This window comes from Lygodium microphyllum, chromosome 8, assembly GCF_053477565.2.
Source record: "Lygodium microphyllum isolate KBCC chromosome 8, Lygodium_microphyllum_v1.1.10, whole genome shotgun sequence".
Classification (NCBI taxonomy): Eukaryota; Viridiplantae; Streptophyta; class Polypodiopsida; order Schizaeales; family Lygodiaceae; genus Lygodium; species Lygodium microphyllum.
In genome coordinates this window covers 157,307,159-157,323,682 of record NC_141142.1, presented here as the reverse complement: position 1 = coordinate 157,323,682, position 16,524 = coordinate 157,307,159, and the positions used below count along the sequence as shown (strand labels likewise).

The window sequence follows — 16,524 nt, the reverse complement described above, 5'->3', positions numbered from 1 at the left end:
ATCTATTGGCTGAGACTGACTGCGCTCGGGCTGACGGAGATCGAGGTCTTCAGGACAGACACACATGCAGATATTTCTTCTGCCCCTGTGTATATTTCTGCACTCTTATACAGCATACTACACTGCAGATTTTCTGTGTTATAGTCTCCTTTTCTCTCTCGCTCTTCTCTCTGTGTTCACTCTCTCTTAGTCTTTGTCCTACGCTTCTGCATCGCGGCACTCTTACACCTTAGTCACTGGATCATAGCATTTGTAACCCTTCTTCTTATCAAGGTATCGAAGAAAGATGCATTTTATAGCCTTTGGTTCCATCTTCTTCCTCAAATCATCAGGAACATGAACATAACAAACACATCCAAAAACCCTAAAGTAAGCAACAGTGGGTGTCCTGCCATACATCTTTTCATATGGTGATACATGATGAGTCAATGCTGTAGGTGTCCTGTTCATGATATGTATTGCAGTATGCATTGCCTCTGCCCAACATGTCAATGGCATATTCATTTGGTTCATCATTGCCCTAGCAATCTCTTCAATGATACGGTTTTTCCTTTCTGTCACACCATTCTGCTGAGGTGTGTATCTGCATATCACCTGTCTTTTGATTCCATGATCTCTCAAAAAATCTGAAAATTCATATGACATGTACTCTCCTCCATTATCAGACCTCAAGCATTTTATGTAACAACCAAACTGTTTTTCAACCATAGCTTTAAACTCCAAAAATCTTTCAAAGGCTTCACTTTTATGCTGCATTAAATACACCCAAGTCATTCTACTAAAGTCATCAATAAAGATGATATAGAGCTTGTATCTCCCACTCGTGGACCCCAAATATCAGAATGCACCATTTCCAAAGGATAACTGTTGATTCTTCCCCTCTTTGGAAATGGTAATCTAGTTTGCTTGCCAAACTGACAAGCTTCACATACATGATCATAATTAACATGACCAAAATGGGAAAAACCATGAACCACTTGTTTAGTTTATATTTGTTTCAATCTTTGTAGGTTTACATGTCCAATTCTCCTATGCCATAATTCAACATCCTTATCTTGACCATGCCCACTTTCAACATACATGGAATTCTAAATGAGGAAGTACTTGCATCCAAGGCAAATAACCTGCCTTTCTTTTTTCCTTTGGCAATGAATCTGCTAGGCCTTCCATTTTGAAATTTCTCAATGTCAATGAAACATCCATATGTATCGAATGTCATCTGCAATCCGTGGTCTACCATTTGACCAATTGATACTAAGTTCTTAGTGATTATAGGTATATAAAGTACATCCCCAAGCTTATTTTCCACTCCATCTCTAGTGACAAGTGGCACACTATCAATATGAGTAATTTTATGCAAAGTGTCATCCCCAATAGCTACATATTCTTCATTCTTAATTTGTTGCTTTGTGTCAAACCACTCAACACGATGAGTCCTGTGATTTGTAGCCCTTGAGTCCAAAAACCAATCATCCTCACTGGGAGGGTGTGTAATGCTCCCTAGTACATGTTCCATGGCAAAATAAATGGCCTCTAGCAGAGCTTCCTCTAGATTCATAACTTGCACTTCCATAACCACTTGCATAATGGTTATATTGAGTCCTTACTCGACCCCTAGGCATAGCATTTTGCTTGTGATAACATTCCCTTTCAAAATGTCTGTATTGCCCACAATAATTACATGCACCATCTCTATGTGGTGGAGTAGAATGTCTTCTATCTCTAGAGTAAGCTCTCCCCCTGCCTCTGGGCATGAAACCACCACGACCAAAGGTACCTCGACCATGTGCAAAGCCATCACCTCCACGGCCATAAGATGAGCCTCTAGCTTTAGATGGGCTGCCACGCTCTCTCTGATGATAAAAGACACTATCTCTACTTGCATTCTTGCTACTACTAGATGCATTCGAACCCAACTTTATTTCTTCTGTGAGTAGCAAAGCAATCAATTCTTTAAAGTCTGGCATAAAGGCCTCGTGCCTTTAAATGTGCTTGGGTGTGAACACACTCTTAGCACTTGTACTTACACATATATATCTATCTAAAAACCTAGAGGTACACTCTCGTCATTGTACCTAAAAACGTGCACACTCTTTGCTCTACTCTCTCTCACACTCTGTCTCTCTGTGCGCAGCGAACACCTACTGTCTCTATCTTCGTGCCTGACCCGTTACTACATCCTTGTTATGAAGTTCTTCCCCAATATTCACTCTTTGGGGATGGTTGTCTTCGAGCAATCATTTCTCCTATTGATACCTAGTCTCTCTAGATAGCACCTAGATCGAGGCCTTGGAGGTTTACCCATGACTTGATGATGAGGCCTTCGAATTCCTTCCAGCACGGAGTTACAGAGCTAGTGGCTTTTCCTCAAGGTGGAGTTAGGTTCTACAATTCATCCTATCTATTATTCCTTATTGTAGGCTCCCGCTCCCTTTTAGGTGGAAACGGTGGAAATCTTGGATCTCATTACCTTTCTTCACTCTTCTTTCATCCCTGTTTCAGCTTGAGAGGGGGTGTTGAGAAACCACTTCCTCAATTTCTTCATGTTAGGGTTTTTGATTGACAGCCCTAAAAAGGGCTGGTGCCCTCACTTTGGGCACTTTATCAATAGGTGCCCGCTTAGTGGTGTGCTACTCTAGATAGTTGAGGCCTATAAATAGGCTGCCTCTCCATTCATTTCATACCTCTTTAGCCTTTCTCCATCACTCTTCTTCCGTTATTCCGACATCCTTCTCTCTCCTTGCTACTACTTCCACACCCATATTGGAGGACATTGCAGTTCATGGCCACCTTCCTTCCAATTCTTCTCCTTCAGGCTCTGTTTTTTTCCCTCTTCTTTAGGCTGTGTTTAGAGGCTCCATCCTTGTTGGCATCACATTAGATAGTTGGCGACTCTCTCTCACACCTGGTGCTCATTAGATTGCTAGCATTTTGGGTCTTCTTCACTTGGTGTCATCTTTCATAAGCTTGGTGTGAGCATCCTCCATCTCCATGCAGTCCATGCAATGTCACCACTTGCGTTTGGTTGTTTGGAGGCTTCCCCCTTGCATGGCATCATCTTTCCCAGCAGCCTTCATTGGTTGTGTTTACCCTCCTGGTGGCTGCCCCTTCATCTGCGAAGAAAACTGCTAGGGTTTGCACTAAGGACACACAGAGTGTACGACCACGACAGAAACACAAAGAGACAGGCATAGACACGGAGGGCAAAACTCAAACCCTAAATGCAAAACTCAAAACTCAAATACAGAAACTCAAATACAAACAGAAAAAGGGAGAGAGAGAACACAATTCTGAAGTGAATGAATGCTGTAAATGAATGTAAGAGTGTACAATGTGTTTAAGGGTAGAGCAATGTTGGAGTGTGACGTCCATCAGAGATGGATCCCAAGTCTGTGACCACTAGTCGGAGTGTGAAGAGAGAGGAAACTGCAAAATGCTGACACCAAGGGCTGCCAGAGACAAAGGTGACATCTGCAGAGGGGCAAGATGACATCCGGCGGCTCCAGAAGGATGCAAACGCAGGTTGTAGGATGTCGTTTGATGTTGGAGATTCTGGCGTTGGCAGCTGGAGGCCAAACGCAGCCTGAGAGATGGCGCTTGACAATGGGCGATAGCTGGAAGAAGGCTCCAGGGCACTGTGAGGCTGGAGGGAGAGGTGGCAGCAGTTGCGAGGGTTGGACAGCCACGCGGAGGTAGACTGATGGCTGAAATCTGCACTGGAGAGTGTGAAACCTGCACAGACGGAATGAAGGCTGAATGGGGGCAGCTTGTCTACTTATAGATGTAAAATGGTGCCCCAAAAAGTAGGGTTTTTGGGAGACCATTGAAACTCTCTTGGACCGCTCCCCTTTTTAGGGTTTTTCATTAATTAAGTTTGTTTTGGGGCTGTTTAAGAATGCTAATCAGCCGAAAAGCGTGTTTTACCTCAACATATCTAGCGACCTCCATCCCATTAGGCATCAGTTCACACTAGCCTTTGACATTAGTGTTTGCAGCCTTGGCTCACCTCTTGGCGTTTAGGATTGCGCTTCACTCCCTGGACAGCTGGTGATCGATCATCTTCTTGCTCTCTAATGGCATCTAAGGGTTGCGGTATGCTCCATCGATAGCTGTCCTTTACCTTCCAGTGATTACTTCAATAGCCCACTGCTTGGAGGATTACATTTCGCTTCCTTCATTGTGTGAATTCCCCACAGGCATTGCCGCCTAATTCAAAAGAGAAGACAATGTAGTTATCTTGTGAGCTTCGGCTCCATTGTATCAACTTTTCTTCTCATAGCTTGATTTAGTTTATCATCATTGTGTTCGCGTGTTTCTGAGTTTCTCTTCTCTTTTAGTGTTTGCCGTACACACTATGTTTCTCTCGGCAAACCCTACTGTCTATTTGTATCGTCACTTATCTTGAAACAACTTGTTTGAGGTGTGCTGGACATTGTGGTGAGCTAGCTAGCAGCCATGTGTATCTTGCATTATTGGAAAACAACATCGTGATGGCATTCATAGCTAGGCTTCGAGTCGGTCTTTAGTACCCTTGGAGCTTGTTTCTATAGATCTTTGTGGACCTATGCGGACAGAGTCCATTAAGGGGAGCTTGTATTTTATGCTGATTGTGGATGATTTTAGCAGGATGACATGGGCTTATTTTTTGCTGTTGAAATCAAAAACTTTCTTCCAGTTTAAGGATTGGTTACTCTTTTGAGAAGAACCGATCAGGTGGGAAACTAAAGACATTATGATCGGATAAGGGAGAAGAGTTTGTTTTTGATGAGCTTGCTAGGTTTTGTGTAGATCGTGGTATCCACCAGGAGTTTGTAGACACAAACACAGCTTAAGAAAATGGGATATTGGAGTGGGAGAATCAAAGTGTGATTGAGATGGCTCACATCATGATGGAGCATAGACAAACACCTCAATGTCTTTGGGCGGAGGCTGTGGCTATTGCAGTCCACATCTTTAAACGATCCCCCACTTCAGCCATTGTTGGTATGACATCTTATGAGGTGTATTTTGGGTCTAAGCCTGATGTCTCTTATGACACCTTATGAGCCATTGTTGGTATGGCACCTTATGAGGCGTATTTTGGGTCTAAGCCTGATGTTTTTTATTTCAGGGTTTTTGGGTGTGATGTCTATGTCTTCATCCCGAAGACATAGTATGATAAATTTGAAGCAGATTTTCGAAGATAGGTGTTTGTGGGCTACAGTTCGCAGTCCTAGGGTTTTTGATTGTATGATCTTGATAAGTGGGATGTCTATACGAGTTGAGATGTTCAATTCGTGGAGGTTCTAGCCTTAGAGGTGGATAAGGAGTACCCTACACTTGGAGATCCAAGAGATAGTTGGGCACCAACGACTATATCTTTGTAGGGGTGCCTCATTGGGATGCTTCATCTTCGGATGAGGATACTACTTCACCACCGGCTTCCCTACTTTAGTGGATGTTCTAGAGACTTCAGTAGATGAAGTGCTACGAGGAGAGATCCGGGCCCCTCCTCGTTGGGCTTGAGACACACTTTGTGATTCAGGGATTGAGGGAGTTCGTGAGGAGTGGCAGTCACAGGATGGCCCGTGGTGGTCTTGGAGGAACCACACACATACCTCCAAGCTTGTTGGTACCAACTATCGTTTGATAAACCGTGCCATACAGGATAGGGAGCCCACCTTTGTAAAGTAGGCTTTGTAGCCACAACATTGAAAGAAGGCTATGGAGTAGGAGTTGGATGCTATTGAGCGGAATGACACTTGGGATCTTGTGCCTTGGCCCGTTCATAGGAAGAAGATTGGTGTGAAATGGGTCTTTGAGACCAAATATCACAATGATGGTACTTTGGATAAGCACAGGGCATGGCTTATTGCAAAGGGCTTTGCACAGTGGCTAGGGGTAGATCTCCATGACACCTTTGTACCTACAACTTAGATGGCTATCATTAGGGCCGTTCTTGCCTTAGCCAACCATAGGTGATGGCCGGTATATCAGCTTAATGTGAAGTCGGCCTTTCTCAATGGTGATTTGAAGGAGGAGATATATGTTGAGCAGCCTCTTGGCTTTTCCTCATTATATGGACGGGTGTATAGGTTGAAGAAGGCCCTTTACAGCCTCAAATAGGCTCCACGTGCTTGGAACGAGAAGATAGACTTGTTCCTCCAAGGGAAGTTGGGATATCGATGTTCCTCTTCCGATCCCTAGTTGTATGTCCACACCTCAGCTGGAGGGTACATGTTGTTTGTGCTTTATGTGGATGATCTTATTTTGACAGGTGACCATGCCCAAAAAGTCACGGAGACCAAGGCGGCACTACACGAGGTGTTTGAGATGACGGATATGGGCCTTCTCCATTTCTTTTTAGGCCATGAGATTTACTAGACTCTGAGAGGAATTTCATCTCCTAGCAATGGTAGTGCAATAGCTTTTGGCCACATTTGAGATGGAGGGTTGTAAGGCCATTTCTACTCTTATGGATTTGGACTAGAAGGCTATGGTCCATGTAGATTCTCCTTTGGCAAATGCTACCCACTATAGGCAGTTGATTGGGTCCTCGATATGGCTCCTCAACACTCATGTTGACTTGTGTTTTGTTGTCGGTTTGCTGGCCGGGATCATAAGTGAACGCAAGATGTTGCATTGGTAGGCTGCTTTGTAAATTTTGCGGTTCGTGAGGTGACCCTCGATCGAGGGATCTATTATCCAGCAGGTGCAGATGGTTCAGATCTTGTTCTTATAGGTTGGAGTGATTTAGATTGGGTTGGAGATGTGGGATTGGATCATAGGATATCCATGATAGGTTATTGCTTTACCTTGGGTACTGGTGCTATTTCATGGAGTAGTGAGGAGCAACCCGCGGTTGCTCTATTTGCGATTGAGGCGGAGTATTGAGTGGTGTCTTCTACTACATGTGAGACCATATGGCTTCGAAGGTTATTGGGGGAGCTTGGCTTCTTGCAGTCAAGTCCTATTACACTTTAGTGTGACAATGAGAGTTGCATTGCTTTGGCACGGAACCTTATGTTCCATGCTAGAATAAAGCACATCAAGATCTAGTATCATTTCATTTGGGAGAAGCTCTTGGATGAGACCATTGATGTGGTGTATTGCAAGATAGAGGACAATCTTGTCAACTTGTTTATGAAGGTGCTTCCAAAGGTTTTACTTTGGTAGCATTCCAGATCCCATAGCCTCATTCCTTGTCCAAGATTTGATAGGGGGTGTTAGAGATATGGTCATTCCCTGGTTAAGTAGTTTGGGCATTCTAGAGCAGTCGCCTGCAATTTGGTCTCTTTGTGTGGTAGTTCGTGCAGCTTCCATCAGACATGGGTAGTCGGACAGGTGCCATGTGGTAGCGTAGGTTAAATTCGCATGCGCAGGAGCAGTTGGGACCGGTGCCACATGTGCAGTCAGGTAGTTGGCTTGTTTTTCTTTGTGTAGTCAGCTGATAATTATGGGCCGACTCGTCCTATTTTTTGGGGCTATACATGTCAGCCCAACCCATACACTTTGCCATCATACTAATCACAGAGTGTGTGTTGTGCTTTGGCTGTACTCTCTCTCCTCCTCTTTTTTTTTCCCTTTTATTTGGCTCCTCCTTACTATTCTACTGATGACAAATTACACGGCCTTGTTTACCTAACATGGAGTGCTACTATGAAAGCATGGTTTGTGCATAAACAGTTGTGTAACAAGTGGTGTAGCAATGGAAGCATAGACAAGTGCTGAAATAAACTGCTGAACACAAGACAAAAGAGAAAGAAAACAATAGAACAGTGCAAAGGAAGAGAACTTAGAGATGCGCTCGGGAAATGGAATCCATATACCAAACACGAGAATGACGCGTACAACAGTGAGTCACTGGCTGTGTGGGCATTGATACTAGGTTTTCTCTCAATAGGAAGACCACTTGAAGAATGATGATGATTGAATGAGAGGAGAAGGAGCCATTGAATAAATAGGCCCTAAATATACCAAATATGGCAGCCGGTCAGCCACCAATAAATGCCTAAATAATCACAAAGATGGCCACCATAAAATGCCTAACATATCCAATAATGTCAAGCATAGCCCAAACTCACACATGAGTTGACTAGATGGCTAATATCCTCTCTTAGATCATGGGTGATCTGGTACAATACAATGATACAATGATATAATGATAATGACTCATCATAGTCCATACAACATAGAACTACCAGAGTAGAACCATATATATCCGGGTAGTGGGTGATCAAGCCACCACCAAGGTGCCTCGAAGAGAACCTGATGTCGATGTCGATCGTATCAGCTTTTGAAAATAGAGAAGAGTTATAACAGATCTTTGTGTCCGTTAACAATGTCTCATAGTAGCATACAAGACCATCCTGTTAAACATGTCTTTGAACATATGTGACCATGAATTCCCCGCCTCTCCGCCTTTGGTCAACACCACCAAAGTGTCTCCTCATGTGAGCTCGGAACTAGAAGCCTATCCTCCTCTCTGTCAAAGAAATAGTCCATCATGAACCTAGATGTCAATCCTAGCTCTAGGATTTGAATCTGCCAAACTTTGGTCAATGCATTAGGAACGTCCCTCTCTGAAACTTGTGCACTTGTATATCTATATAGATGAGGCTCAACTGCCCTATCTCTCACACTCCCTCTCTAGTACTGAAGAGTTGTGGGGGATGACTATCACCTACATGAGAAAGTAGCAGAGGAAGGTCAAGCCCTTCCCTTTGTTTGAAGAAGTGGATCCTTGCCATGCCTTGGACTTCTCCTTGGCCGGAGGATCGGAGTTGAAGTCTAAGGAAGAGGAGGACTCGTCGGAGGTGTTTGCATCTTGCTTCATCTTCGTCTCTTGCTTCTTCCATGAGGCTGCTAACTCCTTGCAGTCCTTTTGCAAGTGTCCCTTCTTACGTTAGTGATAACACTGGGCCTTCAACTTCTTTTTCCTGTCACCCCTCTTTGAAGCTGTTAAGGCCTCACTGGAACCTCCATAATGAGATGAGAGCCTGTCCTGTAAATGCAAAGATGCCTCATGCTCAAGCAACATTGAGGACATATTGTGTAAAGCTCACAGGTGTAGATGATGTATGTGCCCTCAAAGCATTTGCCACTCCATCAAACGTCGGGGGGAGCTTGTTGAGGACCGTTCCCACTAGATGTGACTCTGGAAGGGTAGATTGCATGTGTCAAGGCTGGTCCTGTATCTATGTAACATAGAGCAAAAATGATTGAATGGTGTCCTTCGGCTCAAACTTCATCTATTGAAGTTGTCCATAAAGGGTCATAGCACACATGGGGGAAGGTGCCTCGTACAACATCTAAAGCTTCGATCATATTTATGGTGATGTCTCGTAGGAGGTAACTGCCGGTAGAACTTCTTTAGAAATACACCAAAGCAGTGCCGAATATGCATGTGTATCGTCCGAATCCCATGTAAGCACAGCTTTCTTATGGTTGTCCTCATCAAAATCTTCGAGAAGAGGAAAAGCACGCTGAGGCCGAGGAATATAGCTCCACATACAATATACCAAATCCGCTTCTGCACAAACCAAGCTTTCATCACAGCATTCCAAGTAAGATAGTCAGGTCCATGTAACGTATCATCTGTAGAAGTGCACGGAGGAGCCATTTGGAGAGGATAAGAAGAGAATATAGAGAATAGAAGGTATATAGAGAGAGAATACAGCCAAACCAACAGCAAGATTTCTCAAAATGAGAGTTCACATGCAATGTAACAAAAAGTCTGATAAGAAATGAAGGCCAATGGCTGCAAAACGAAGAAAAACCAGTCAAAAACTGTTAGAAACAGCAAAAACGGCATGTACAAATAGTCAACCAGCCATGTTTAGGAGCAGAAAGTGAAAAACGCAGGCTGAGGGAGCATTGAATGCAGCAAACTGACGATTGCAAGCTAGAATCCATGCACAGGCTGAAAACACAGGTTGCTGGTCTGAAATTGTAGGTTTGATGTGCAGGGGGGAGAAAGACCTATAATTGGTAGAAAAATTGCAGCAAGAACCTAGATCTTGCAATCTGATACTATATTAGAAGTGGTGCAGCAATGGAAGCATAGACAAGTGCTGAAGTAAACTGTTGAACATAAGACAAAAGAGAAAGAAAACAAAAGAACATTGCAAAGAAAGAGAACTCAGAGATGTGCTCGGGAAATGGAATCCATATACCAAACATGAGAATGACGCGTACAATAGTGAGTTATTGGTTCCGTGTGCATTGGCACCGGTTCCTCTCTCCAACACTAAGGCCACTTGAAGAATGATGATGACTGAATGAGAGGAGAATGAGCCATTGAATAAATAGGCCCAAAATATGCCAAATATGGCAGCTGGTGGGTCAGCAATAAATGCCTAAATAATCACTAAGATGGCCATTCTGTTTTGGAGAGGGAGCCGGTGCTAGGGCCCACACAACCTGTGACTCATTGTTGTACACGAGTGTCGGTACATGGGTTCCATTTCTTGAGCATATCTCTGAGTTCTCTCTTTGCAGTGTTCTAGTGGTTTCTCTTTTCTCTCCTCTTGTGTTGTGCAGTCTATTACAACAGTCTTCTATGCTTCCATCGCTGCACCTATTTTTGACATGGTATTAGACGTCCATGTTCTGGCTTTGGGTGCTGTTTTATTTGGTGGATAGTCTACCCTCACCCTATTTTTCTGTTGATCAGCCTCCTACTATCTATTGCGGCCTAGGCGACCTGTGCTACTCCAAATCTACCTCATCTTCTGCCCCTGAAGCCTACGTTTTATCTCAGTTTCCTCTGTTTTTGGTTTTCTGCATTCATTTAATGCTGATGATTGCTTTTAATGTCTTATCTGTTTGTGTTTTGATTTGCAGCTGTTGCATTTTCTGCATTTAATGCTTGTGCAGGTTAGTCGACAGTTTTTCAGCCTTCTAACTGTGTTTCCCAACTATTTTCACCCTGATTATCTCAAATTTTGCAATCATTTTCTGATCAGCCCCTCTTGCCATTGCATGTGAACTCATCATCTATGCAACTTGTGTTGTGTTTGGTTGTACTCTCTCTCAATTCTTTATCTTCTCTTCCTGGCCTCTCGAGATGGCTCCCCCTTGCCCTTTTATTGATGACAAACTTCACAACCTTGATTACTTAACATGGAGTGCTGTTATGAAAGCATGGTTTGTGCAAAAACGAGTATGGTATGTGGTTTTTGGAGCTATTGAGCGTCTCTAGCTTCCCACTCCTCTTCCAGATGATTGGGACTAGGACAATCATAAGAAAGTTGTGCTTATATGGGATTGTGATAATACCCATGCATATTCTGCTCTTCTTTGATATATCTCTAAAGATATTCTATCGGCCGTCTCCTCTTGCGGGATAGCTTTAGTGGTATGGGAGAAGTCTTAGATGTTGTACAAGGCTTCCTCAATTGTGCATGCTTTTACTCTCTATGGACAGCTCCAGTAGATGAAGTTTGAGCGTAAGGATACTGTCCAGTCTTTCTTACTTCATGTTACACAAGTACATGATCAACTTTAGCACTACAGTCCACACTTCTAGAGACTTATTTATTGTGGACTGTGCTCTATAAACTTCCTTTGGAGTTTGATTGAGTAGCTAATGCTTTGCGGGTGGAGACATCATCCATGGCAGTTAGTTTCGCTCATCTATCATTGATGCTATTGGAGCATGAGGTATCTTTGAGATTACAAGGGAGGCTTCCGTCTCAGTATGGAGGCCATGATGAGGCATTTGTAGCTTCAATGAAGAAGAATGAGAATAAGAAGAAGTAAGATATGGATGACTCCGTTGAGTTATCCTCCTTCTCTGACTTCAACTCAAATCCTCTAGCTATGATAAAGGCCAAGGTGCTGGAGATGTCCTCTTTTTTAGATTGAGGGAAGGGCTTGGCAATCCCTTCTTCTATTGCTTTCTAGTACAAGTGATGTGGTCATCTATTATGACTTTCCCATGCCAAAGAGGGAGTGTGAGAGGGTGGTGAGGTGGGGTAAGTGAGCCTCATCTATATAGGTATACATGTGTAAAGAGGGACTTTCCTTTTGTATCAAGTGAAGTTTGGTGGGTTTTCAAATCTTGAAGCTAGGATTGACATCGAGGTTCATGATGGGTTGTTACTTGACAGAAAGCGGGCTTGGCTCCTAGTTCGAGTTCACATGAGGGGACACTTTGGCAATCTTGCCAAAGGCGGGGACTCCATCTTCTCATATGCTTAGATGCATTTTTGACAGGATTATCATGTATGTTACTACGATGCATTGTTTGATAGACACAAAGAGCTGCTATGATTCTTCTCTATTTTTAGGAGTTGGTACGATTGACATTGACATTAGGTTCTTTCCAAGGCATCTTGGTGTTGGCTTGATCACCCACGGCTTGGATATCCATGGTTCTGTTCTAGTGGTCTTTGTTGTATGACCTATGATGAGTTGTTATCATTGTATCATTGTATTGTATGAGATCACCCATGATCCAAGAGAGGGTGTTAGCAGTTTAGTCTACTCACGAGTGAGTTTGGGCATGTGTAGTGGGCTTGGTATTGTAGCCCATGGGTAAGTAAGATGAATATAACAAGGGTGGCATATTTTTGGGTTCCAAAATGTCACATAGACTCACAAAACCTTATCCTCAAAACATTGACAAGGAATTGTAGTAAATAGGGACAAGCATGGATCTTGGATGTTCTCTCAAGTATAGAGAACCATGGACAAAAAGTTCTTATAGAAAAAAAATAGAATGCTCTAGTTGACCATCAAAATGTGTGCATCTGTACCCGGCAATAACGATGGATGGGCAGACAATAATTATCAGGTTAGGTGTAACAAGTAAAGGATATTTTTGAATCTTTAGAAGTTTTCTCAAAATTTTATAAATTTCTTAATTATTTTTGCAGTTGCTTACGTGTAAATTATAACTGAAAGGATAGCCACGGGATGATAGGAAAAGGACGTAGGACGAGATCTTTGAGTTCTCTCTTTACATTGCCCTTGTGCTTTCTCATCTCTCTCTCTTCTCTCGTGTTGACCACGGGATGATAGGAAAAGGATGCAGGACAAGATCTTTGAGTTCTCTCTTTACATTGTCCTTGTGCTTTCTCATTTCTCTCTCTTCTCTCATGTTGTGCAGTCTATTACAGCAGTCTTCTACTCTTCCATCACTGCACCCACTTCTGACAGATTGCTGGTAATGAAAAAGCAAGAGTGTTGGATGGGACTGGATGCCCACATCATGTCCTTATATAGGGGATTTTTGGGCATCTGTCCTAGTGTTTAACGTAAAACCTTTTATTATAATAAAGTTTTTTGTGGCTGTTTTTGAGGAGTAAAAGTAGGCATTCATGCATGATAATTTGATGTTAATGCATGCAAACAGAAAGGGAAGGGTTAGAGAGAAAGGAATGAGGGCAAGGGAAAGAGAGAGAAGGATCTTTCAAAAGATGCTCTTATTGCAGAAGTGTGCTCATATAGAGGATCAGTGCCAAAATCCCCACACCTGCATCCATCATGCTAAGGCATCTTACACGGTTGCAAAGGATGCTGCCTTTGCAGCACAGACTATCAAGTCTGTGTTTATTACTCTTTGTGATTTAGAGGGAGGGATGACTTTGGCATCTTTTGAGCTGAAGATTGGTCACCATTGGTGGCAACTCTACAATGGGAGTTTGTGCTATGGGCATGGGACCTCTATTTCTAGACTGAGAAGGCTAGAGGTTAGTTTTTGAGGGCCTTTATGTTCCATAATGGGGTTCAAATATTTAGGGTTGAACCTTCTCTCCGAGAGTCTTTTTGGACTGATTTGCATGATGGTGGGTTGTATTAGCTTGTGGACCTTGTAATGAGACCATCCTTTGAATTGGGCCTTTTTATGGTATGTCTGATGTGGCCACTCGCACTATTAGGCCTGCAACAGGCTAGCCGTGCACATTTAGTTGAGGGTTACCAGATTTTGGGATGTGCCTTCTGGCACCTGTCTCAGTTAGCATTCATTGTATTCCTGCTGTCATCTCCTGAATGTGAGTCCTCGTTGGGGTTTGAGTACATTGGGAGATTTGACTGTATCTTTCCTTAATGCAATTTCAGTCAGGTTTATTCCCTGCATTGCAGTCGCTTTTCCCAACATCTGCGGTGCATTTTCCAGTGTCAATAGGCATGTATGTTGCTGGAGCTGGTCCATATATTCTGCAGTTCAGCCCATTAGGGCTGCAGTCAGCCACATTTGGGTATTTGTGCCTATATAGAAGTTGCCACCATCATTGGACCTAACAGTCAGCATTCTGCTCTCTTCTTTGTCATCTTCTCCTCATCATCTGCTGCTTCTCTTCGTCTGGTTGTAGTCAACAGGTGCCCTCATTGACATGTGGAGCCCTTGCTTGCATGTGCAGGGGCTACTTCCATATGCAGCTTTCTGTTCAGATCAGAGTTTGTTCCTTCAGTGGGGTGGGGTGGTTGCAGCTACTGCGAATGCCACTCCAGGCACCTTGTGGCAAGCTGAGGAAGGAAGGAGAGCTGAGCGCCTGCAAGGATCAGATATTGACTCCGTCTCATGTTGCAAATCTGTGTTCCCAATGATAGCATGCTCACTTGCATATAAGGTGGCATTTTCTTCTTGTGAAAAACCACTGCCATTACCCGAAAGAGGTCTGTTCCTTCATTCTTCTCTCCATTGTGTGTGTGTGTTTCTTGCTTCCATTCATTACCATAGCCTGCTTTTCGCACCGTTAGTTTGCAGCTTGCCTAAAAATTCTTACATAATAAAGGGGGATAAGGTTTTTGAGAGTCTGGCTGTGCAAACCTGCTGATTTCAGTTAGCGGCTCAAATTTTTTATATATTTCAACTTTTTGGCATTCATGGAAGCATACAGATTTTGAGATTGTTTTGTAAACAAGATGTTTTACATGCTGCATGGTTGTCACTAGTGTGTATCTTTTTCCTTATGGAGTTGTGTTTTTTTAGTAGATTACAGGATTCCTCCTTTTGTGTTTGTCAGGTGTAAGAAGAACAAGTACCTACAGAAACTCCCACCTAAGTGTGTGTTTCTACCAGGAAATTTTTGATTTGAAGTAGCCCAACTGTGTGAACTTCCAGGTGAAGCTTCCTATTTTGTCATTTAGGTGGGCTGCATAGGAATGAAGACTGCAGGAAAAGTTCCAAACTTTTTGTAGCTAGTATGTCGGCTATTTTGAGTGCATTCATGCAGAGCAATAAGATATTTTTAATTTAAATGTTTCAATCTAGTTTCATACTTGAGTGGATTTTGTGGCTTGACTTCTATCCTCCCTTTAAACAATTGTATTACATGTTCTAAAACTCCACAAGTAAACAAGTTGATAAAGTTTGTTCTTTTTTGGTTAAGTTCAATACTTACAAAGAGAGTAATCCTACCACCGATTCATCTAGAGAAGTTGAAGATTGTTATTTCATCTATGTGAGCTTCGGTGGGACAGCTTCAATGATAAATTTGCAAGTTAAGGAAAAATGACGATCTTATTATTGACTTATCAATGGATTTTGTAGCACTTCAATGGTTGATGTGATGGAGAGTCTTCTTTAACTTGGTTATTAAAGATTAGGATGAGAGAGAGAGAGAGAGAGAGAGAGAGAGAGAGAGAGAGAGAGAGAGAGAGAGAGATTTTTATTAACGTCCTTTTAAACGTCTCAACAACATATATGATAGAAATATTTGGATTTTATTTACAATTCATTTGGGGTGCCATTGACACGAAAAGAAACCAATTGGCATTACTTGACTTGAGAAGAGTACAACATTTTTAGAGAGGCCCATTGGTTATTATTTTCGGTACATTACACTAGCAATCTTTGAGACTATGAATACCAACATAGTTTATATCATAGAGTTGTGAAATTTTGATACTGTGCTTAATATTTGATTAAGTAATTAATGAAATGTATAAATGTGAGATGCACATGTGATGTGCAAGTTAATTATTTCACAATGATAGCCCAAGAACCTTGGGAAGTTGTTGATAGGTACTAGGTGTTATTGGTGTCAATTTAGACATAGGGTATTTTATTTGACCAATAGGTGTCACTAATGACATTAGGAACTATGTATTAATTAATTTGCTACCAATTATAGGGTCAAATAATACACAAGCACTTCAGAGTCGAGATGGCATAGTGAATTTAGTTGTGGATGGATACAATCAATTTTTGGGTGGAGACAAGTATTGAAATTAATTTGGTATCTATATAGTGTGGTATGCTTGGAACTCATGACACAGTTGCTAGTTATATGATACAATTGTTAGCTATATAAATGAATCTTTTAATGTTGGTCAAAATGTTGGTAAAAAGAGTACTCTTTTTGTAGCCATTTGTCTATGGTAACTTGATATTGATTAGCAAAGCAAAAGATTGCAATGAGGATGGTAAAGGTGTGAAGTTTCAAGTTCTTAGCGATGTATAAGATAGATTGAAAGCTTTCATTTTCATTCAATAGTGTTATATTGGTTAGTTGGGAGGAAACTTAAATCAAGTTCAAAAATGTGAAAGGTAGTTTTTTTTGTGAAAGAAAATGTATTGCAATGGGGGTGTAC

General features: G+C 42.3%; 1 protein-coding gene across 1 annotated transcript in view; it reads left to right on the top strand.

The window, feature by feature from the left end:
- LOC148033042 (uncharacterized) overlaps positions 1-15,309 on the top strand; it is a 45,700-nt gene extending 30,391 nt beyond the window's left edge. The window contains exons 3-4 of the mRNA XM_087684224.1: positions 14,349-14,604; positions 14,955-15,309. Of these exons, the coding sequence (XP_087540350.1) occupies positions 14,349-14,604; positions 14,955-15,031 (333 nt within the window). The 3' untranslated portion in view covers positions 15,032-15,309. The remainder of the gene's footprint in view (positions 1-14,348; positions 14,605-14,954) is intronic.
- The last annotated feature ends 1,215 nt before the right edge of the window (positions 15,310-16,524 follow it).